General features: G+C 42.4%; 2 protein-coding genes across 17 annotated transcripts in view; both read left to right on the plus strand.

The window, feature by feature from the left end:
• ddc (dopa decarboxylase) overlaps positions 1-19439 on the plus strand; it is a 120623-nt gene extending 101184 nt beyond the window's left edge. For all 7 annotated transcript variants that reach the window (XM_086038623.1, XM_086038625.1, XM_086038628.1 and 4 more), the window contains one exon: positions 17543-19439. In XM_086038623.1, the coding sequence (XP_085894749.1) occupies positions 17543-17743 (201 nt within the window). In that variant the 3' untranslated portion in view covers positions 17744-19439. The remainder of the gene's footprint in view (positions 1-17542) is intronic.
• A 1732-nt stretch (positions 19440-21171) lies between these two features.
• Positions 21172-24254, plus strand: part of pomgnt2 (protein O-linked mannose N-acetylglucosaminyltransferase 2 (beta 1,4-)) — a 38765-nt gene continuing 35682 nt past the window's right edge. For 8 of the 10 annotated variants that reach the window (XR_015087907.1, XR_015087908.1, XM_086038619.1 and 5 more), the window contains exon 1: positions 21172-21301. The gene's annotated coding sequence lies outside the window, so the exon portion shown is untranslated. The remainder of the gene's footprint in view (positions 21302-24254) is intronic. The other 2 variants (XR_015087909.1, XR_015087906.1) reach the window with 2 other exon arrangements.

Raw genomic sequence — 24254 nt, forward strand, 5'->3', positions numbered from 1 at the left:
GTGACAGATTGATGGACCTTACATCATTACTGACTTAATGCCCACCTCTGCAAAATGGAATAACAAGGGCAGTGATGCAAAGTGACACGTTGTTGCCAGATTATTGTGTCCAATAAGACGTGGACAAAATTGAACATGAGTATTTTTGCAATGGAAGATGTTGATACAGATCTGTGACTGGATCTTATATTATTAAAGTGGTCATAAATTAAAGAGAAAGTCAAAGCAAACATAGTTTTTTTAAGAATATGTTCTATGCAGACTAGTTGAAACATGTAATTCTGATTAATAATGTGTGTGTACAATATGAGTTATGCAACAAAATCCACCTGTTTGTAGCCATCTGTAGGGGCGGCCATTTTGTCACTTCTGTCGACTGAAAATGACATCACACACACTCAGGGCTCAGATAACCAATCATAGCTCAGCTTCAAAAAAGAGGTGAGCCGTGACTGGTCGTTATCACTTTTCAGGACATCCCAAAAATGCCATATTTGTTCAATCATTAACATTGCATTGTTAAAGAGATCAAGCTATTGTCTACGCTAAATTGGTTATTTTTGTGAAAAATAAATAAATAAATAACAGCCTTGTGGACTGACCAATAGTATAGATTTATGAAAAAACAAAAAAATTACCAGAACATGACATAGGAGTTTCCAGCCCGACATCAGCGATATGTATATATCTGTAGTATACTACAGATTTATATAGGATATAGTATACTTTTAAAATTTGAAATAGTTTCCTCACCCACCTGGGAAGTATCTCCTTCAAGCTCAGGTCCTCTACCAGAGGCCTGGGTGTTTGAGGATTCTGCGCAATATCTTAGCTGTTCTCAGTATTGCGCTTTTCTGCATGGAGATGTCAAATGTTATTCCTGGTATCTGCTGGAGCCATCCACCCACATTGGGGGTAACTGCCCGCAGTGCCTCAATCACTAGTGGAACCACTCTTGCCTTTTACGCTCCACATTGGTATCTCCAATTTATCGTGTTCATTTTTCCGGATGTTGATATCATTCGGGATGCATATATCATGACTCCTGTCTTCTGATATTTATTCACCACCACTATGTCAGGCTGGTTGGCTATCACCAGTTTGTCAGTCTGAATCTGGAAGTCCCACAGGATCTTGGCCTGGTTGTTCTCAACCACCTTTGGAGGTATATTTTGTAAATGCAAGTAACTAGTAATACAAAAGATATTACATTTTGGATGTAAGTTGCCCAACTCTGCATAAAATAGAATATTCCACAGTGTGTCGGCATCCTTAAACACTTCAATATTACATATGGTGTCATAAACTAAAGTACAAGTTGCCGGCACGGATCAACCAGTCACGGGCCAATCGTAGCTGGCCTCCCTCAGATGGTATGGAACCTCTCTCGACTACCTTCGTCCCTTCACGGAGATAGGTAACTTCATGCTGGTGATTGGCCGCTGGTGGTGGTAGGGAGTTGATGGCAGCTCTTTTGTCCTCCAGGGTGGATGAAAGGGTCTTTAGGACTTGGTTTTGATGCCATTTGTAACGTCCACATTCACACCCTGTGAGAATGTGCCTGAGGGTGGCTGGCATGGAGCAAAGGGTCTTCACCGAACCACTGGGGAAGATTAGCCTGTGATGGAAGGATGTCATATGTAGCCCTGATAACAAAGCTCAACTGCCTCGCCTCAATGTCCTTCCAGCTGATCTTCCTCCTCTCCACACTGTCCCATTTTGTCCACTGACCCTGTTTGCCCAAAGAGACTGCCTTGGCCCATCTTGCAGCCTCCTTCTGGTGGCGTACTTCATCCACCACCGTCTTCCTCCGTTCTGATGCTGTGGCCTTACTACAAACTGAGCGGGTAGATGTTAGCCCAAAGCCTCGTCTTCCTTGCTGGACACAGCCCACAATGTCTGCATGCCTGAGGGCTGCTGCTGCTTCTTCCACTGCTTTGGCTGGTCTCCATTTGCGCCCTGTTGCCAGGGTTGGTGCATTGTAGCTCACTACTATGTCTCTGGATTCATTCAGTGTCATCTGGAGTCTTGTTTTTGCACACTTGAACTCCTCTGTGAGACTGGTGAGGGGCAGTTTAAGGACACCATCTCCGTAGAGGCCTATGGATGTAAGGCATCGTGGAACTCCAAGCCATTTTTTGATGTAGCCTGTGACTCCTCTTTCCAACTTCTCCACGGTTGGGATTGGGACCTTATAAACTGCAAGGGACCACAGTATCTGGGGTAGGAGTCCGAACTGCAGGCACCAGGCCTTTAACTTCCCAGGCAGTTGTGTGTTATCGATGGCCTGTAGGCCTCTGCTGATATCCTTACGCAGTTGTTGCACCTGATCTTTGTCCTTCAGGCTTGCATCATACCACCTGCCAAGGCTCTTTACAGGCTGCTCAGACACTGTTGTGATTGGGTCCTCTCCGATGAAGAATTTCAGGTTTGAGAGCACTTCCTTCACAACTGAGATGCTTCGTGACTTGGAGGGTATGATCTTCATACAGGCCCAACTGATGTTCCCTTCTAGCTTTCTGAGAAGCCTCCTGGTGCATTGGACGGTCGTAGTCAACGTTGTAATGTTGTCCATGAAGCTCCATGTAAGAGTGGGGGGAGGCGCTGGCCCGAGTCAAGCCGCTGACCGCGTACCACCCACTTTGAGGCGTGGATGATGACCTCCATCGCCATCGTGAATGCCAGGGGTGAGATAGTGCATCCCGCCATGATGCCTACTTCCAAGCGCTGCCAAGACGTGGTGAAGTCAGAAGTGGTGGAGCAAAACTGAACATCCTGGAAGTAGGATCTAACCAGGGCTATGATGGTGTCTGGTATGTGGAAGAAGTGAAGGCAGACCACAGGAGTTCATGGGGTACCGAGCCAAAGGTATTGGCAAGGTCCAGGAAGACTACGTGGAGATCCTTTCTCTCTGCCTTTGCCACTTGGATCTGTTGCCAGATCATGCTTGAGTGTTCTGAGCACCTGGAGAATCCTGATACTCCTCCCTTCTGTACAGATGTATCGATGCACTCATTTGTAAGTACTCGCCCATCCTCTGTCCAATGACACTAAAGATTATTTTGCCCTCAACATTTAGTAGGGAGATTGGACGTAACTGGCTGATGTTCTCTGCATCCTTCTCCTTTGGGATGAGGACTCCGCCACATTTTGTGTATCATCTTCTTCTGCCATACTGTTCTCATGAGCCTCCAGAGGAACCTTAGGACGTCAGGTATGTTCTTGTACACTTTGTATGGGATGCCATTTGGCCTCGGGGCTGATGCCGTTCTTGCTCGACGCACAGTGTTTTCCACTTATTTCCATGTTGGAGGGCTGATCGGCATATGATGCTCAAGGAGGGTCAATTGGTGGGATATCTGAAGGGATGGTGAGATATTCATATCGCCTTGGGTCAGAGTGAGTTGCTTTCAGGTGCTCTTCCAGGTCTGCCTTTGTTGTTTGTAGGGCTCCGCTTTTTTCCTTTGAGAAGATACTTTTGAGGAACTTGAAGGGATCTTTATAGAACCGTGTTCTAGTTTGTTCTTTCTTCCTTCATAGGTTCTCTGCTCTGCGGATGGGTTTTAATGTTGACATGAAGCACATTTATGCCCTTCAAAAATGTGCCCTTTCCACTTCAGAGGCTTTTATCCACTTCTTCCAAAGTTGTCTCCTTTCAAGGACTGAATGTTGCCTCCTGGAAGCTGGTGCAGCTGAGACGTTTTTTCCACCTCTCCTTACTTGCACTCCAAAGTGCTCTGAACCATATTGATAGATGATGTCCCCCATTCTCTCCAACTTCTTTTCCACTGTCCCCTGTAGCTGTTCCAGGGACAGAGCCAGGTCAGTATTGATTGTTTCCCACAGCTTCATATCCACGACACTGGGCCACTTCACATGCGGTCTAAGTCCTGCTTGCCTCTTTTTGGCTGCAGGTCTAGGGGCTTGGGTCGGTTCTATTGTTGTCGTATCCTCTGTGTTTGCTTCTTCCGTGACAGTGGTACTGATGTACTGCAAGCTGTGATGTACAGCATCCAGTTGCTGTACTTCATTCGACTGATTTGACTCCTTTCATCGAAAGTAATCAATGTGAGGCCTCTGTCTCTCTTCTCTCAAACACTTATTTTTTCCCTGGTGAATTCTCAACCCGTGATGTAATGCTCCTCCAACCACAGGGACATATCAGTAATCTGTGCCCTGCCGTCATGGCTGTAGCTGTGATAATTCCAGTGGCACTCTCTTTTTCTGTGCTTTTACTCATAATCGTTTCCAGTCCAGGGTCTTTTACCGTGATGCCAGCTGATGAGTCATCTTCTGCCCTCGCTCTCGCACACTCTAGGGGTGTTCTTTTCTGTCGTTTCTTTGAAGCTATAGCGGGTGCTTTCATCATGTGAAGGCATGGGAAGCTACAATCATGGGAAGTTAGCCCATGCCCAGTCCCTCCTGTCAACTGGGGTTTATTCCCTCCTGTCAGCTGTCCCTCCATGCTGCCACAAGGACTTTCCCCTGTTGTCAGCTGATCTTTCTCAGCAGTCAATGGACTTTGTGTCCAAACCAATACTCAGTTTCACGAAACACAGGATAAGGTGTTACTTCCTTTGTGCTGGCACATACTTGAGAGTGTATGTTGACTGGTGGAATGGTCAATGGATGAATTTCAATTTTGGACGCATCATCACTAGTGTCCGCCTGGGTCATTGGGCGTTTTGGCCTTAACGCTAGACACCCTCTCCAGGGGTGGCCAGCGACAGGGTGATCAGCCCCAGGGGTCAGTCCCAATTCGTCATAAGAGTTTGTTGTATTCACTACAGGGCCTTAATTCAAATTGAGGAGGTCACGTGAGGATCGGGATTGAAAAGCATATGTAGATATGACATGGAAGTTGAAAAGTAAAAAAGTCTTTGTCAACAAAAATACAAAGTCACAACAGATCAGGACTGGAAGAGAGTTTACATCCTCACTCAAAAAAGGATTGACGTACTGACAACAGGTCACTGTGTAACTCAAACTTTTAAAATGTAAGACTTCAGGCCTATATGAAATGCCCCCAGTTTTTTTTACTTACAACGCACCGTTTGGAAAGTAACAGCCGAAATGGCACGTTCCAATGCGGCCACAATAGGCTGTGCAGTCAGCCTCGCTGGAACTTTTTGTTCGCTTTTCGATGAGGGCTTTTGTCACTCTCACGCCGCTTCACTCAGGCAGAAGGTGGCGGCTGCAAGCAAACAAGCGGGGACACCGCACACAACTGCTTGCGAGGCGACATGAAGACACAGGCTCATCTTCACCTCCACACGCTGGGCAGACAGTAAGGAGCTAATGTTTCTGTGCTAACAGAACTGTCAAAGCGAACAATATTACCATGCATGCCTTCTTCGCGTGACGTAGACCACTGAGACCGAAAACATAACATAAGCCACGCCCCTTTTTGGAGCGGGGAAATTTGTCGTAAATCTAATCACAAAAAAAATACTTTAAATCACTACAGAGTCTTTTGGGGGGAACACTTTGGTACTGATGTCATTTTTACATGCTATTATATAAGTGCCAATGTCATCCCAGTGTCCCTTGAAGGGTACAGGTTCGGAGTGACACAATTTATGGGAACCAGAACCTCTACTCGAGCGACTACGTTGGCCACCCCGCAGGGGTCCTGTGTAGATGGCCAACCGGGTGCCCAAGCCAGGGTCTAATGGGAAGGGTTCTGGAGTGGACACTAAGGGATCATCATCAGAAAAATGTGACAAAAACTGACAAGGGCTTGAATAATGTTCTGGGGAAGGGACCGGGAAAACCAAAATCAGTGTCAAAATCTGAATCAGATACTCAGGGATCATCATCGGAAAAACGTGACAAAAATTTACAAGGGCTTGAATAATGACTGGTTAAGGGACCGGGAAAACCAAAATCAGTGTCATAATCTGAATCGTAAACTAAGGAATAATAAAAAAAATGAGGAAGCCAAAAATCAATGTCGGAATCAGAAAGGAGATTAAACAAATCATGGCCATCTTCCCAGTCAGAAAAATCTGAGTCTAAAAACAAAACATTGGGTGTCAAAGTAGAAGGGGAATGTGCAAAACTAGGACAAGAAGATGACAAAGATGAGAGAGACGTGGAAGAAAAGACAGAGCTTAGACAGAGAAGTGTGTGGGTGTAGTCGGCAGGCTGAGGGCGGTTGGAGGGAGACCGGGACTTGCGACTGCCTGAGCAACCCATCGTGGAGGAGCGACACGAGAGATTCCCAGTGAAAAGGTAAAACAGCAGTCGGTGAGACAATCACTCACTGATTGGAGGTGGAGGGATGGTTAGGAGCAGGTGGTGATGTCCTTAGCTTGAGGTATTGTGTCTTGAGTCTGCTGGGTCCACGACTGGTCACTACTTTCTGTCACGTGAGGATTGGGATTTAGACCCATACGCAGATATGATACGGAAGTTGAAGAGTAAAAAGTCTTTATCAACAAAAATACAAAGTAACAACAGAGATCAGGACTGGAAAAGAATTTGCATCCTCACTCAAAAAGGTTTGACATACTACAGGGCCTTAATTCAAATTAACAAGGTCACGTGAGGATTGGGATTGGAACCCATGTGTAGATATGACACGGATGTTAAAGAGTACAACGTCTTTATCAACAAAAATAAAACGTCACAACAGATCAGGACTGGAAGAGAGTTTACATCCTCACTCAAAAAAGGTTTGACGTACTGACAACAGGTCACTGTGTAACTCAAACTTGTAAAATGTAAGACTTCAGGCCTATATGACATCATAAAGGACAATGCATACAAGGACCATAGCAACGACAGAGCAACTGATACATCACATAAACAAGCAGTCATAACAAGAAGACTAAGAAGACAAGACGAACAAAAAGAATCAGACAAAAATTGTTTGATAGCATCTCTCATATGTCAGCTATAAATCACATTCAAAGCTTAGTTCAATATAAATATATATATATTTTTAGAAAAGTGCAGTTAAAGTTGGAGATCATGATGCATCAGTCTCTTTACGGCCATTACAAATAAGCTATTCTTCTAAATGTACCTTAGGCGAGGCTGGAGAATAGAGAATATCCTGGGTTGGTGAATTCATCCCGGAAATTTGTAGTCTTCAAAAAAGACAGCTGGAGTAGATGTCCTCTAAGTGTGGAAGTGGGTAGTTAATCCATTCAGCCATCTGATAAAAGCTGCTGTAGTGTCTTTTTCTCAGATGCAGTGCATCTTGTATAACATACTCTGCATCCATAGATCACAATATTCTTTATTGTGCAAAAGTTCATTAGCAGATGTGGAGGGAGTTTGTTCCTTCTCATTGTCTTTAGAAAGAAAATACACTGCTGGGCTTTGTTAATGATGTGGGTGGTGTTCACAGCCTAGCCCAGTTCCTCTGAGATGTGAAGTCCAAGGAATTTGAAGCTGGTAATCCATTTCACATCATCCTGGCTGAGGTTCAGGCTCAAAGGATTTAACCCAAAACATTCCCATTGTTCTAATATTCAGAAGTGATTGTTTTTGGCCCCAAAAATATAAGGTCCAAGATCAGCGCTCACCTTAACTCTGTCATTGAAATCAAGCCAGAAAGCTTGGTGTACTTAACGACTCAGACATGAATTTTAACGACCACTTGAAAGCCATTACTTAAATCTGCCTATTACCACCTGAAAAATATAGCTCAAATTAGGCCTTAGGAACAAGAATAAAATGTTCATCTTTTATTTTCAGTAGGCCATATAACTGAAATTATGTCTTAACAGGTCTTAATGAAAAAAAAAAAAAAAAAAAACAGTCAGGCAGCTGCAGCTGCAAGCACTAGGAAAGTGAACTGCATTCCACATGTCTTCAAATCACTGCACTGGCTTCCAGTGAGCCAAAGAATCGATTTTAAAATCTTTCTGCTGGTTGAAAATCTCTAAATGGTCTTGGACCAAAAATACATGCTAGAAGTACTAGTAGTAGTACCCTACAAAGCATCTAGACCCTTCAGGTTGTCTGGGACGCCTGTCTTCTTGTGTGTTCCCAGAACCAGAACCAAACAAAGTGAAGCAGCATTTAGTTACTGTGCTCCTCACCTGTGGAACAAACTCCTAGATTACCTGATGTCTGCTCAAACTGTCAGTTCATTTCTATCAGGGCTGAAAACATGATTGTGTACTGCAGCATTTTCATGAATGGATCCCTTTTTCTCTTGTTTTAATACCCTTTTGCATGCTATCTTTTAATTTATCTAGGTTTATGCTTGGTTTTCATAGCCCTGGGTCCCCGGTTTCCGTCCTGAAAAAAAGAAGCAATATCATAGTAATACTAGAGAATGCAATTCCTGGAGAAATTGTGTGTGAAGGCGAAGGAAGCTGTATGGAAACCTAAGAATGCGTTGGAATGAAGTTGAATGACCTTGAAAAAAATCCGAAGGGAAACAAGAAAAGAGGAAGTAAAGAAACAATGAAAGAAGGAAGTCAGGGAAAAAATAAGGAAAAAAAGAATGATGGAATCAAAGGAAGGGAGGAAGAGAGGAACCAAGATAGCAAGGAAAACAAGCCAGAAAGAAAACAAAGTAAGAATAAAAAATAGTAGGAAGGAAATGATGAGGCGAAGAAATGAGGAAGAAAGGACACTAAGAAGCAAGGAAGGAAGGAAACAAGGAATCGCGGGAAGGACGGAACCTGCAAATGAGAAATCGGGGTGTCCCAATATTTTTGAACAAAATGGTCACTTCATTAGGGACACCTAGGGATGAAAAATTGGGGTGTTCCAATACTTTTGAACAACATGGCCACTTCATTCGGGACACCTGGGAATGAGAATTCTGGGTGTCCCAATACTTTTGAACACATGGCCAGTTCATTAGGGACACCTGGGGATGAAAATTCTGGGAGTCCCAATACTTTTGAACATGGCCGCTTCATTAGGGACACCTGGGGATGAAAATTTTGGATGTCCCAATACTTTTGAACAGCATGGCCGCTTCATTAGGGACACCAGAGGAAACAAATTCTGGGTGTCCCAATACTTTTCAACAGCATGCCCAAGATGGACACCGCACTGGGGAGACCTCGGGGTAAGAAACCCCAGTCTAGCTAATGTCCCTGCCCAAGAAAGCCGCTGCACTGGGGAGACCTCGAAGTGAGTATACCAAGTTTAGCTAATGTCCCTTCCCAAGATGGCCGCCGCACTGGGGAGACCTCGGGGTGAGTATCCCCAGTCTAGCTAATGTCCATGCCCAAGATGGCCGCCGCACTGGGAAGACCTCAGGGTGAGTATCCCCAGTCTAGCTAATGTCCCTGCCCAAGATGGCCGCCGCAATGGGGAAACCTCGAGGTGAGTATCCCCAGTCTAGCTAATGTCCTTGCCCAAGATGGCCGCCCGACTGGGGAAACCTTGGGGTGAGTATCCCCAGTCTAGCTAATGTCCCTCCCCAAGATGGCCGCCACACTGGGGAAACCTCGGGGTGAGTTTCCCCAGTCTAGCTAATGTCCCTGTTCAGGATGGCCGCCGCACTTGGGAGACCTCGGAGTGAGTATACCCAGTCTAGCTAATGTCCGTTCCCAAGTTGGCCGCCGCACTGGGGAGACCTCAGGGTGAGTATCCCCAGTCTAGCTAATGTCCCTGCCCAAGATGGCCACCGCACCGGGGAGACCTCTGGGTGAGTATCCCCAGTCTAGCTAATGTCCCTGCCCAAGATGGACGCCGCACCGGGGAGACCTCGGGGTGAGTATCCCCAGTCTAGCTAATGTCCCTGTCCAACATGGCCGCCGCACTGGGGAGACCTCGGGGTGAGTATCACCAGTCTAGCTAATGTCCCTTCCCAAGATGGCCGCCGCACTGTGGAAACCACGAGGTGAGTATCCCCAGTCTAGCTAATGTCCTTGCCCAAGATGGCCGCCCGACTGGGGAAACCTAGGGGTGAGTATCCCCAGTCTAGCTAATGTCCCTCCCCAAGATGGCCGCCACACTGGGGAAACCTCGGGGTGAGTTTCCCCAGTCTAGCTAATGTCCCTGTTCAGGATGGCCGCCGCACTTGGGAGACCTCGGAGTGAGTATACCCAGTCTAGCTAATGTCCGTTCCCAAGTTGGCCGCCGCACTGGGGAGACCTCAGGGTGAGTATCCCCAGTCTAGCTAATGTCCTTGCCCAAGATGGCCGCCGCACTGAGGAGACCTCCGGGTGAGTATCCCCAGTCTAGCTAATGTCCCTGCCCAAGATGGCCACCGCACCGGGGAGACCTCTGGGTGAGTATCCCCAGTCTAGCTAATGTCCCTGCCCAAGATGGACGCCGCACCGGGGAGACCTCGGGGTGAGTATCCCCAGTCTAGCTAATGTCCCTGTCCAAGATGGCCGTCACACTGGGGAGACCACGGGGAAAGTATCCCCAGTCTAGCTAATGTCCCTGTCCAACATGGCCGCCGCACTGGGGAGACCTCGGGGTGAGTATCACCAGTCTAGCTAATGTCCCTTCCCAAGATGGCCGCCGCACTGTGGAAACCACGGGGAGAGTATCCCCAGTCTAGCTAATGCCCCTGCCCAAGATGGCCGCCGCACTTCCTGAGACCTCGGGGTGAGTATCCCCAGTCTAGCTAATGTCCCTGCCCAAGATGGCAGCCGCACTGGGGAGACCTCGTGGTGAGCATCAACAGTCTCGCTAATGTCCCTGCCCAAGATGGCCACCACAATGGGGAGACCTCGGGGTGAATATCTCCAGTCCCGCTAATGTCCCTGCCCAATCTGGCCGCCGCACTGGGGAAACCTCGGGGTGAGTTTCCCCAGTCTAGCTAATGTCCCTGTTCAAGATGGCCGCCGCACTTGGAAGACCTCGGGGTGAGTATCAACATTCGAGCTAGTGTCCCTGCCCAAGATGGCCGCCGCAAAGGGGAGACCTCGGGGTGAGTATCCCCAGTCTAGCTAATGTCCCTGCCCAAGATGTCGAGCGCACTGGGGAGACTTCGGGGTGAGTATCCCCAGTCTAGCTAATGTCCCTGTCCAAGATGGCCGCCGCAATGGGGAGACCTCGGGGTGAGTATCCCCAGTCTAGCTAATGTCCCTGCCAGAGATGGCCGCCGCACTGGGGAGACCTTGGGGTGAGTTTCCCCAGTCTAGCCAATGTCTCTGTTCAAGATGTCCGCCGCACTGGGGAGATCTCGTGGTGAGAATCAACAGTCAAGCAAAAGGGGCAAGAACATCGGTCCACTGGAAATGAATGGTGAAATTGTGCGGCTTCTTTTAAGGTGAATGAGTTGAATGTGTGGGAAGTAGAAATTTCTCAGGTGTTGAAAGGCTGAATGTGAGTTGAATGACTTAAATTTGTGGAAATTGGGAAGGTGTAAATGTGAAAAGTTAAATGTTCCAATTGAAATGAATGGTGAATAGTTGAATTTTGTGGGCTTTTTAAGTGTGAATGAGTGAATGTGTGTAAAGTAGGAATTTTGGGGTTGTTGAAAAGCTGAATGTTCGCTGAATGTGTTGAATAACTTGAATTTGTGGAAATTAGAATGGTGTAAATGTGAAAATTTCAATGTGCCAATGGAAATGAATGGTGAATAGTTGAATTTTTGTGTTTTTTTTAAGGGTGAATGAGTTGAATGTGTGTCAAATAGGAATTTGGGGTGTGTTGAAAAGGTTGACCAATATGAGTTGAATGAGATGAATGTTGTGAATTTCAAATTGCAATGATGTAAATGTGAATTGTTGAATGTGGCAATGGGAATGAATGGTGGAATTTTGTGGGGTTTTTTTGGTTGAATAAGTTGAATTTTTGGGAAGTATTAATTGTGCGTGTGTTGAAAAGCTTTACCAATGTGAGTTGAATGAGTTGAATCTTGTGTGAAGGCGAAGGCCTTCACACAATGATACTGAATTAAGTTGAATGATACTGAATGAAGTTGAATGATTCTGAATTAAGTGGAATGAAGTTGAATGAAATTGAATGAAAAGGAATTAATTGAAATGAAGTAGAAATAAGTGGGATGAAGTTGATTTGAATGAAGTTGAATGTAGTTGAATGATGATGAACGATACTGAATTAAGGTGAATGATACTGAATTAAGTTGAATGATACCGAATTAAGTTGACTAAAGTGGAATGAAGTTGAATCAAATTGAATGATGCTGAATAAGGTTGAATGATACTGAATGAAGTTGAATGACCTCTATGAAAAAGCTGTGGAATTCGTTGAAATGATACTGAATGAAGTTGAATGACCCCAAATTATAGAGAATAGCCTCGAATGAGGAGGACATAAAAAATAAGAAGTGAACTAATGAACTCCGGTTCTTTTCTGGGTCATTTGGGCCACTTCCGGTTCATTTCCTGAGCATTTGGGTAACTTCCGGTCCGTTTCTGGGTCATTTGGGTCACTTCCTGTTCATTTCCAGTTCATTTGTGGTCACTTCATGTTTAATATGGGTCACTTCCTGTTGATTTTGGGTCACTTCCGGTTCATTTCCTGAGCATTTGGGTAACTTCCGGTTCATTTCCAGGTCATTTGGGTCACTTCCGGTCCGTTTCTGGGTCATTTGGGTCACTTCCTGTTCATTTCCAGTTCATTTGTGGTCACTTCATGTTTAATATGGGTCACTTCCTGTTGATTTTGGGTCCTCCCCCTCCCCCAAGATGGCCGCCGTACTGGGGAACCCTCGGGGTGAGTATCCCCATTCTAGCTAATGTGCCTGCACAAGATGGCCGCCGCACTGGGGAGACAACGGGGTGAGTATCCCCAGTCTAGCTAATGTCCCTTCCAAAGATGGCCGCCGTACTGGGGAGACCTCGGGGTGAGTAGCCCTGGTCGAGGTAATGTCCCTTCCCAAGATGGCCGCTGCACTGGGGAGACCTCGGGTTGAGTATCCCCAGTCTAGCTAAGATGGCCGCCACACTGGGGAGACCACGGGGAGAGTATCCCCAGTCTAGCTAATGTCCCTGCCCAAGATGGCCGCCGCACTGGGGAGACAACGGGGTGAGTATCCCCAGTCTAGCTGATGTACCTGCCCAAGATGGCTGCCGCACTGGGGAAACCTCGAGGTGAGTTTCCCCAGTCTAGCTAATGTCCCTGTTCAATATGGCCGCCGCACTGGGGAAACCTTGGGGTGACTATCCCCAGTCTAGCTAATGTACCTGCCCAAGATGGCCAGCGCACTGGGGAGACCTCGGGGTGAGTATCCCCAGCCTAGCTAATAACCCTGTCCAAGATGGCCGCCGCAATGGAGAGACCTCGGGGTGAGTATCCCCAGTTTAGCTAATGTCCCTGCTCAAGATGGCCGCCGCACTGGGGAAACCTTGGGGTGAGTATCCTCAGTCTAGCTAATGTCCCTGCCCAACATGGCCAGCGCACTGGGGAGACCTCGTGGTAAGTATCCCCAGTCTAGCTAATGTCCCTGTCCAAGATGGCCGCCGCTCTGGGGAGACCTCGGGGTGAGTATCCCCAGTCTAGCCAATGTCCCTGCCCAAGATGGCCGCCGAACTGGGGAGACCAAGGGTTAATAACACCGGTCCACTGGAAATGAATGGTGAAATTGTGTGGCTTTTTTTAGGGTGAATGAATTGAATGTGGGCGGCACGGTGTTCGACTGGTTAGCACGTCCGCCTCACAGTTCAGAGGTTGTGGGTTCGATCCCGGCTCCGGCCTCCCTGTGTGGAGTTTGCATGTTCCCCCCGTGCCTGCGTGGGTTTTCTCCGGGTACTCCGGTTTCCTCCCACATTCCAAAAACATGCATGGTAAGTTGATTGGACTGTCTAAATTGCCCCTAGGTGTGATTGTGAGTGCGGATGTTTGTCTCTGTGTGCCCTGCGATTGGCTGGCAACCAATTCAGGGTGTCCCCCGCCCACTGCCCGAAGACAGCTGGGATAGGCTCCAGCACGCCCGTGACCCTTGTGAGGGTAAGGGGTAGGGATAATGAATGAATGAATGAATTGAATGTGTGGTAAGTAGGAATTTCTGGGGTGTTGAAAGGCTGAATGTGAGTTGAATGAGTTGAATGACTTAAATTTGTGGAAATTGGGAAGGTGTAAATGTGAAAAGTTAAATGTTCCAGTTGAAATGAATGGTGAATAGTCAAATTTTTGTGGGCTTTTTAAGTGTGAATGAGTGAATGTGTGGAAAGTAGGAATTTTGGTGGTGTTGAAAAGCTGAATGTTCGCTGAATGTGTTGAATAACTTGAATTTGTGGAAATTAGAATGGTGTAAATGTGAAAATTTCAATGTGCCAATGGAAATGAATGGTGAATAGTTGAATTTTTGTGTTTTTTTTTAAGGGTGAATGAGTTGAATGTGTGTGAAATAGGAATTTGGGGTGTGTTGAAAAGGTTGACCAATATGAGTTGAATGAGATGAATGTTCTGAATTTCAAATTGGAATGATGTAAATGTGAATTGTTGAATGTGGCAATGGGAATGAATGGTGGAATTTTGTGGGGTTTTTTTGGTTGAATAAGTTGAATTTTTGGGAAGTATTAATTCTGCGTGTGTTGAAAAGCTTTTCCAATGTGAGTTGAATGAGTTGAATCTTGTGAATTTTAAATTGGAATGGTGGAAATGGGAAATGTTGAAAGTGCCTTTGGAAATGAATGGGGTTTTTTGGGGTGAAAAGTGGAAAATATTGGGGTAACGGTAAATTTGGGGAACAAAAAAATAAATACTACCCCGGAAGGCATGAATTTTCTGAATGTCTTGAAACTTGAATGAAGTGAATCAGGTGAAAAATGTGGAAGGAGTCGAAAACCAAAAAATGTGTTAGAAAGTGTAAATATAATAATAATAATAATCATAATAATAAACTATAGGGATAACATATGTGTGAAGGCCTTCCTCTTCACACAATAATATTAAACTATAGGAATAACATATGTGTGAAGGCCTTTGCCTTCACACAATGATACTGAATTAAGTTGAATGATTCTGAATTAAGTGGAATGAAGTTGAATGAAATTGAATGAAAAGGAATTAATTGAAATGAAGTAGAAATAAGTGGGATGAAGTTGATTTGAATGAAGTTGAATGTAGTTGAATGAGGTTGAATGATACTGAATCAAGGTGAATGATACTGAATTAAGTTGAATGATACAGAATTAAGTGGAATGAAATTGAATGAAAAGTAATGAATTGAATTGAAGTGTGGAAATGAGGAATTTTGGGGGTGTTGAAAAGCTGAATGTGAGCTGAATGAGTTGTCTGACTTGAATTTGTGGAAATTTGAATGGTGTAAATGCGAAAAGTTAAATCTGCCAATGGAAATGGTGAATAGTTGAATTTGTGTGGGTTTTTTAAGTGTGAATGAGTTGAATGTGTGGGAAGTACGAATTTTGGGAGTGTTGAAAAGCTGAATGTGAGCTGAATGAGTTGAATGACTTGAATTTGTGGAAATTGGAAAGGTGTAAACCAAAAACATGCATGGTAAGTTGATTGGACTCTCTAAATTGTCCCTGGGTGTGATTTTGAGTGCGGATGTTTGTCTCTGTGTGCCCTGCGATTGGCTGGCAACCAATTCAGGGTGTCCCCCGCCTACTGCCCGAAGACAGCTGGAATAGGCTCCAGCACGCCCCGCGACCCTTGTGAGGATAAGCGGTATCGATAATGGATGGATGGATGGAAAGGTGTAAATATGACAAGTTGAATCTTCCAATGGAAATGAATGGTTGGTTAATAGTGGAATTTTTGTGTGGCTTTTAAGGGTGAATGACTTGAATGTGTCGGAAGTAGGAATTTTTGGGGTGTTGAAAAGCTGAATGTGAGTTGAATGAGTTGACTGACTTGAATTTGTGGAAATTGGAATCGTGTAAATGTGAAAAGTGAAATGTGCAGATGGAAATGAATCGTGAATAGTTGAATTTTTCTGGATTTTTTTTTAATGGTGAATGAGTTGAATTATTTGAATTTGTGGAAATTGGGAAGGTGTTAATGCCAAAAGTTAAATCTGCCAATGGAAATGAATGGTAAATAGTTGAATTTTTGTGTTTTTTTAAAGTGTGAATGAATTGAATGTGTGGGAAGTACGAATTTTGGGGGTGTTGAAAAGCTGAATGTGAGTTGAATGAGTTGAATGACTTGAATTTGTGGAAATTGGGAAGGTGTAAATGTGAAAAGTCTATTGTTCCAATGGAAATTAATGGTGAATAGATGAATTTTTGTGGGGTTTTCTAAGTGTGAATGAGTTGAATGTGTGGAAAGGAGGAATTTTGGGGTGTTGAAAAGCTGAATGTGAGCTGAATGAGTTGAATGACTTGAATTTGTGGAAATTGGAATGGTGTAAATGCGAAAAGTTAAATTTCCCAATGGAAATGAATGGTGAATAGTTGAATTTTTGTGGGTTTTTTAATTGTGAATGAGTTGAATGTGTGGGAAGTACAAATTTTGGTGGTGTTGAAAACCCGAATGTGAGCTGAATGAGTTGAATGACTTGAATTTATGTAAATTGGAAAGGTGTAAATATGACAAGTTGAATCTTCCAATGGAAATGAATGGTTAATAGTGGAATTTTTGTGGGATTTTTAAGGGTAAATGACTTGAATGTGTCGGAAGTAGGAATTTTGGGGGTGTTGAAAAGCTGAATGTGAGTTGAATGAGTTGAGACTTGAGTTTGTGGAAATTGGAATGGTGTAAATGTGAAAAGTTTGGAAATGAATGGTGAATAGTGGCATTTTAATGTTTTTTTTAAGGGTGTATGAGTTGAATGTGCGAGAAATAGGAATTTGGGATGTGTTGAAAAGGTTGACCAATATGAGTTGAATGAGATGAATGTTGTCAATTTCAAATTGGAATGATGTAAATGTGAATTGTTGAATTTGGCAATGGTAAATGAATGGTGGAATTTTGTGTTTTTTTTTACAGGTGAATAAGTTGAATTTTGGGGAAGTAGGTAGGTAGGAATTATGAAGTATTAATTGTGCGTGTGTTGAAAAGCTTTACCAATGTGAGTTGAATGAGTTGAATCTTGTGAATTTGAAATTGGAATGGTGGAAATGGGAAATATTGAAAGTGCCATTGGAAATGAATGGGTTTTTTGGGGGTGAAAAATGGGAAATATTGGGTAAACGGTAAATTGGGAACAAAAAAAAAAATACTACCCTGGAAGGAAGGAATTTTCTGAATGTTTTGAAACTTGAATGAAGTCAATCGGATGAAAAATGTGGAAGGAGTCGCACACCGAAAAAGTGGTCGGAATAAAATATATTAATACATTTAAAGTGTCGGAATAACATATATGTGAAGGCCTTCGCCTTCACACAATAATAAAGAATAGGAATAACATGTTTGAAGGCCTTCGCCTTCACACAATAATAAAGGTGAATGGTGTACAATAACATGTGTGCAGGCCTTCGCCTTCACACAATAAAGGTGAATGGTGTAGAATAACATATGTGTGAAGGCCTTCGTCTTCACACAATAAAGTTGAATGGTGTAGGATAAAATATGTGTGAGGCCTTCGCCTTCACACAATTAAGACCTACGTTGAGGACATGATGACATGCCAAGTTAAGTGAGGTCAATGCCATGTGAGTCAATGTGATCAGTCACATCAGTTATTTTATTTTTTCCACATGCTCACATCATTTGTTTTGTTTTTCACCCCTCATAGGGCTCCAATGAGCTGAACCAGAATCTCCTGAAGAGGATCACAAAGAGCAGACAGATACACTTGGTGCCTTGTAATCTGACTGGGCGCTTTGTCCTGCGCTTTGCCATCTGCTCTCGCACTACTGAGTCTCGTCACATCCGGAAAGCGTGGCTGCACATCACACAGCTGACCTTTGAACTCCTGCAGGATTCCGTTCATTGACAACTGGGAAAGCGAGTGATGCCCATTTTTGTCTTGTCAAGGATAAAGGCTATTAACGCTAAAGGCTAAAGCGCCTGGCTCAACATCTCCCTAAAACCTATCGGCAACTATCGAATCACCTTCTAAAACCTGAAGTTTTCCCACCTACAAAATAATTGATATCTCAGCCCCTGTAGCAGATAGAAATATAATTCCAAAATAATTTGAGGTCTCAGACGTGTGGCTTTCACACAGGCCCAGGTTTATTATTATTTACTGTTCAATCGAAGATGTACAAATAAAGTGTCAGTGCAAGAGAAGCAGTATTTCTATTTTTTTCAAAATGGAGTGGTATTTACCATCCTCTATTCTGTTACAAAGACATTGATATCGTCATTGTCTACAAACATATATCTTTACCATATATCACGTTCGACTGGTTCCTTTAGTTCAAAGTCCACAAGCACGTTGTATATATCACTGCCGTTACTTATTTCAGAGCTCCCGCGATCATCTGCGCATCCGCCATTACGGCTCGAAAAAAATCTGTGACATCCTCCGAAGGGTCAGGACACCGTCACGTTTACATTCTGATACATTTCATTGGCTAAGAGACCGATAATTGGATTAATAAAAAGAAAATGACGTAAACGCTCTTTTGGCTTTAGTGGTAGTAACGCCAATATTGCTGATAAGAAATGTCTTGGAAAAACACTGTAAACACACTGCTACTTTCAGGCGAAAAAAGCCAGTTTGCATACTTGAAACAATAATAATTTTGCAGGCGGCATGGTGGAGCATGTTTGCCTCACACTCGAGAGGTTCTGGGTTAAAATCCCTCCTGTGTTGAGTTTGCATGTGCACCATGTGCTTATTTAACATTTATCCAAATAGAACATTATGAACAGTTTCTTATTTTCAATGTTTGCATGATTTTTTTCTGGGTACTCCATCTTCCTCCCACAATCCCAAAACATGTTTCTTAGCTATTTACTGCCTATGTAGCTTGTGTGTCCTGTGTAAAATGTGGATGTCATCTTATCGCCAACCCTTAGTGAGTCGTGTCACCCTGGCCACCCCACTGAAAAATTGTGTAGCCTCTGTTGAATGTACATCATTGCATGTAGCAGGCTGTGTGTTTCTTGTGATTAACTTGTCTGTAAATGTACAGTATGTACTTGGTGAAGGGAGAAACCAGACATTTTTGATTCAATATCCTTTTTTTTTTTTTTTTGAGGGGGTAAAAATTTTTTTAACAACGATACTTCGTGTGATGCATTTTGTTCATAACAGTAGTGATAACAAATTACATTACTTAATTATTTTGAAGGACATGTAACAAGTAAACCTCCGAAGGCACACTTGAACTTTACTTATCAGACAACCCGCCATTACATTCAAACAATGAGAGGTGTCAATATTGAATACACAAGTAAATAATGAATATGAATTAAATATGAATAAATTAAAAAAAAAAGGCATTTTACTTTGTGAAATGAACTACATCTTTGGAGACAAGTACGCACTGCCCAACAAAATTTTATTCCACTGTGTTTGATTTGTATTCTTCCTATCTCCTCAACATGGAACAACCCCACCTAAGGAAGTAGTTGTTGTTATTACTATACTTGTCATATATACGTGTCTCTCTCAGGCATGGCTATGCATGTTGTATTATGGGCTTATCAGCAAAATAAAGTATACTGTTGTCAGCAAAGATCATTTGTTTTCTTCCCCTCATGATACACACTGACAGTTAATAGAATTGATTGTTATGTTTGACACCGTTTCAGAATTGAATGAGTGGACAAGAATGTTGTCATCACTATTTGACATTATTATTATTGTGTTTGTGGAATATGAGTTAAGCAACAAAATCCACCCGTTTTTAGCCATCTCTGGGGGTGGCCATTTTGTCACTTCTGTTGACTGAAAATGACATCACGCACAAACATTTTGCCAAATGGAAGATGCGAATCAAGCATGCAATTGATTCGCTGTGGCGACCCCTGTGGGGAAAAGCCGAAAGGACAACAACAGCAACAACCCTCAGGGCTCAGATAACCAATCATAGCTCAGCTTCAAAAAACAGGTGAGCCGTGGTTGGTCGTTATCTGAGCGCTGAGGGTCTATGATATCATTTTCAGTCGGCAGAAGTGACAAAATGGCTGCCCCATGAGATGGCTATAAAAATGGGTGGATTTTGCTGCTTAATTCGTATTTCATATTAATCACATTGCCTTGTTTCAACTAATGAGCCTGCATAGAACATATTCTTAAAAAATATATATGTTTAGTTTGACTTCCACTTTAAGTCATTAAGTAAACAGCTGCAGTTGGGCATAATCCTTGTACCTCCAAAAACATCACTTTTCAGGACACCCCAAAAATGCCATATTTGTTCAATCATTAACATTGCATTGTTAAAGAGATCAAGCTATTGTCTACACTAGATTGGGCAATTATTTGTAAAATAAATACATAAATAACACCCATGTAGACTGACCAATGGTATAGTTTTATGAAAAAACAAAAACTTTAACATGACATGACATCCCGATGTCAGCGATATCTATCCATCTATTAAAATGTATGTGTGTATATATATATATATATATATATATATATATATATATATATATATATATATATATATATATATATATATATATATATATATATATATATATATATATATATATATATACATACATACAGCACTGCAGCACTGTCACTTAGAGTATTTTTTCCTCTGTACTATGTACAGGCCGAAATGAGTGTTCCTCATATTTTTTATGTAGATGTAGGTTGGTGTGTATACACATGTGTATATACACATGTTACTGCGTATATCTACATAGGTTTGATTCTAAATGTTTGCCGTCAATGTTATACATTAATGGCCACATTATGCCGCCGCCCCTGTGTGACCTATATCTTTGCTACTGTAACAATGAAAATTTCCCCACTGTGGGACCAATAAAGGCATTCTTATCTTATCTTATACATACATACATACATTTGAATAGAACATGACATATATATATATATATATATATATATATATATATATATATATATATATATATATATATATATATATAACACATTTTACAGTCTTGAATTCAGTTTCAAGTTTATTGGGATACAGTTCTTAACAAAGAAAATCAAATTCAGATCGAACAATTCAATTCAAATTAAACAATAAATATATTTCTCCCTTTCAAAAGCCAAGATATTTTTTTTTTATTTCAAGATATCTTACTAAGTGTAAATATCTTACTAGATGGCAGATAATTTCACTTGTTTTTAGTCTGAATCCCCTCAAAACAAGTATTTCGTTCTTAAATTTAGACATTTAATTGTTGTATATATACAGTATTGGTCACTCCTTACTTCCGTCCCAGTCATGAAACAACAGATAGTATAGCCTGCCAAGTCCCTTTACAGTTCCTGTACACTAGGTGGTGGTATGCACCAAAAACATGTAATCCGTCCGTAAAGTAAGAGAAAGAAGAACATGACGATGATGACGATGATGATGATGATTCTCTTACACTCAGTCACATCTGCGTTAAGGTAAATATGTTTTAGTGTGTTAGTTTGTAACGTTTTGCCAAACTGTCTTGACTACCAATGGTGCTCGTATTTCAGAAACGAGTGTTTTCTGCGACTGCCTAAACGTTATCTGTTAAGACCAACAGGATGTTTCCTTCGAAAATTGATTTAAATTAATTAAATTAAATTAAATTAATTTGCTACATGCATCGGATTCCGTGTTTGTTGATCGTATTGTAAAACGGTCAACGATAGACAATAGTGATCATGGCTTTGCAATGCTTTCCAATGTTCGGCTTTTTAAAAAAATAATTCACTCTTCTAGGGCAAGCAGTCGTCCCTATTACTCGGCGAGTTTATGCGAGTTGAGGTTTTCAATCGACATTTATTTAGTCACAACCATTTTATTTTTTTACACCAGGGATGGGTGTATGTGTAATGCTGCATTCGCGGAAGGTTGGAAATCGGAGTAAACCCACTTGTATTGTGCAGTTCCGACCTCAAAGCGTTCGAGGCGTATATAAACAACAAATATAATTGATTCCGATACATTGTTGTTATGGTTCATCAGAACACATGTTGACGTCCAGCAAATCTTATTAACAATTTCCGTAATTGACGTAAATAAAGGAATACCTTATCTTCAAAGCATTTCATTCGTCCCCCCCAAATGACTTAATGCAGGGACAGTGGCGGTTCAACGAAGCTTTACCTGGGGTGGCAGGAGGATCGGTTGGTCTTGGTAACAGTCTAGCAGAGGTTATCCACTCCTACACACGCACACACAAAGTTTGCAAGTTCAAGTCCTTTTCTGCATTCCCTGGGCTGGCAAGTTTTGTGTGGGTGTGTGTGCGTGTGTACGTGCGTGCGTGTGCGTGTGCGTGTGCGCGTGTGTGTGTACCCAGCAAGCATACGACCGTAGAAACAACTTTGTTCCTACGTCGAGGCCGGCGTAGAAATAATGTCACATTCGGGTGCAGACAATTTTATACTACGTCGTTTCACACACGTCATTTCACACACGTCATTTCACACACGTCATTTCACACACGTCATTTCACCGTAGATGGACAACGCCTACAAGACGTCTGTTCACAGTTGAAATCTGGTTGAAACAGGTCACTGTGGATGTCCTTTTGATGGCTTAAATGGACCAAATTTAAACATTTTTACATAATTAATGGCTAAAAATAATGTGATATAATGTATGAACATGCTCAATACACAATTCAAAATATAGCATCTACTGAATCCAGTTTGTTACAATGTATTTGAGTAGACTAATTGTCCTGGATTCTGAAAGTGACGTCATGCTTCAATATTTATATTACTGTAAAAGCTTAAAGCGGAAGTCAACCCAAACATAGATTTTTTTCAAGAATATGTTCCCAGCAGGCCCACTAGTTGAAACACGGCATTCTGATTAATTTTGCGTTTGTTAATCCACTAATTTTTATACATCTCTGGGGGCGGACATTTTGTCTTCTGTCAACTCAAAATGACATCACAACTGCTCACAACGACCAATCACGGCTCAGATTCAGAAAACAGGTCAGCCGTGATTGGTCGTTGTGAGCAGTTGTGATGTCATTGTCAGTCGTCAGAAGATAAAATGGAGCCAGAGATGGCTAAAAACACATTCCACAAAAGCTAAATTAATCAGAATTCCGTGTTTCAACTAGTGGGCCTGCTGGGAACATATTCTTGGAAAAAAAAATGTTTGGGTTGACTTCCGCTTTGAGTATTTCTGTTAATAATTTACTGAAATGCAAATGATTGTAGATGTGCATGCATATAAATCTAGGTAAAAAGCTATGACGATAACATTTATCTTACATTCACACATGTAAAATTACAAGAAAGTTACGGTAATGTTAGGAATGTATGTGAATTTATGGGGATTCACCGGAGCGACTCATCCAAACAGTCACTTGAATCAAAGAGCGTGACCGGACACAGTGATAGGGAACAACGTGGCTTCAGTAGCGCTCCAATCCATTCCACAGAGCTCAACAACTCACTCAATCCCGGTGTGTACACGACAATGAAGACGGCGCGCATCTGCCGCTAACTGCTAATGGCTAACAGACGCAGAGTTAGGCCTGTATGTGAATTTGGGGGGGGATTCACTGGGGCGCCTCATCCAAACAGTCACTCGAATCAAAGAGCGTGACCGGACACAGTGATAGCGAACAACGTGGCTACCGCTAACAGCTAACAGACTTCAAACGTCTCTCGATAGGACCCCTTAGCTGTCCAACAATATGCCCGACATAAATACATATATATATATATATATATATATATATATATATATATATATTACTAGTATATATATACTAGTAATATATATATATATATATATATGTATATATATATGTATATATATATGTATATATATTTACTAGTAATATATATGTATATACATATATATATACTAGTAATTTATTACACATTACTAGTTACTTGCATGTGAAAAGTAATACGTTTCTTTACAATACTACTCTATTTGTAGAGTAATGCGTTACTCAAGTTTAAGTTACTTTTAAATTACTTTTTCAAAAATCGGGGATTCATTTATTTAATCATGCTTTCAAGACCTTAAAAGGAAAACGCAAAATTTGCTGCCATACTCTAGCTGGTAAAGTTAACTTATGAGCATATTTAACTACATAGTGTGGTCTATAAAGTTAAATGTTTCGACTATGGTGTGGTGGGACATCACTACCTTTGATCAATATTTGTATCAATAAGATTTATTTTTTAAATGTAAATAGTGGAACTGATATTTTGTCCAGTAAATAAATAATCACAGACTGTAAACCACAAATGAAATTATCATTATTCTCAAATTAATTTACACACTGGGGGCGGCAGGGGCTTTCTCAACCGGCAGGTTGTGGGTTCAATCCCCACCCATTGTGACCATGTTGAAGTATCCTTGAGCAAGATACTGAACCCCCAGTTGCTCCCG

The sequence above is a fragment of the Filicampus tigris genome, chromosome 8 (genome assembly GCF_054856515.1).
Source record: "Filicampus tigris isolate MCC_2025a chromosome 8, RoL_Ftig_1.0, whole genome shotgun sequence".
In the NCBI taxonomy this organism is placed as follows: domain Eukaryota; kingdom Metazoa; phylum Chordata; class Actinopteri; order Syngnathiformes; family Syngnathidae; genus Filicampus; species Filicampus tigris.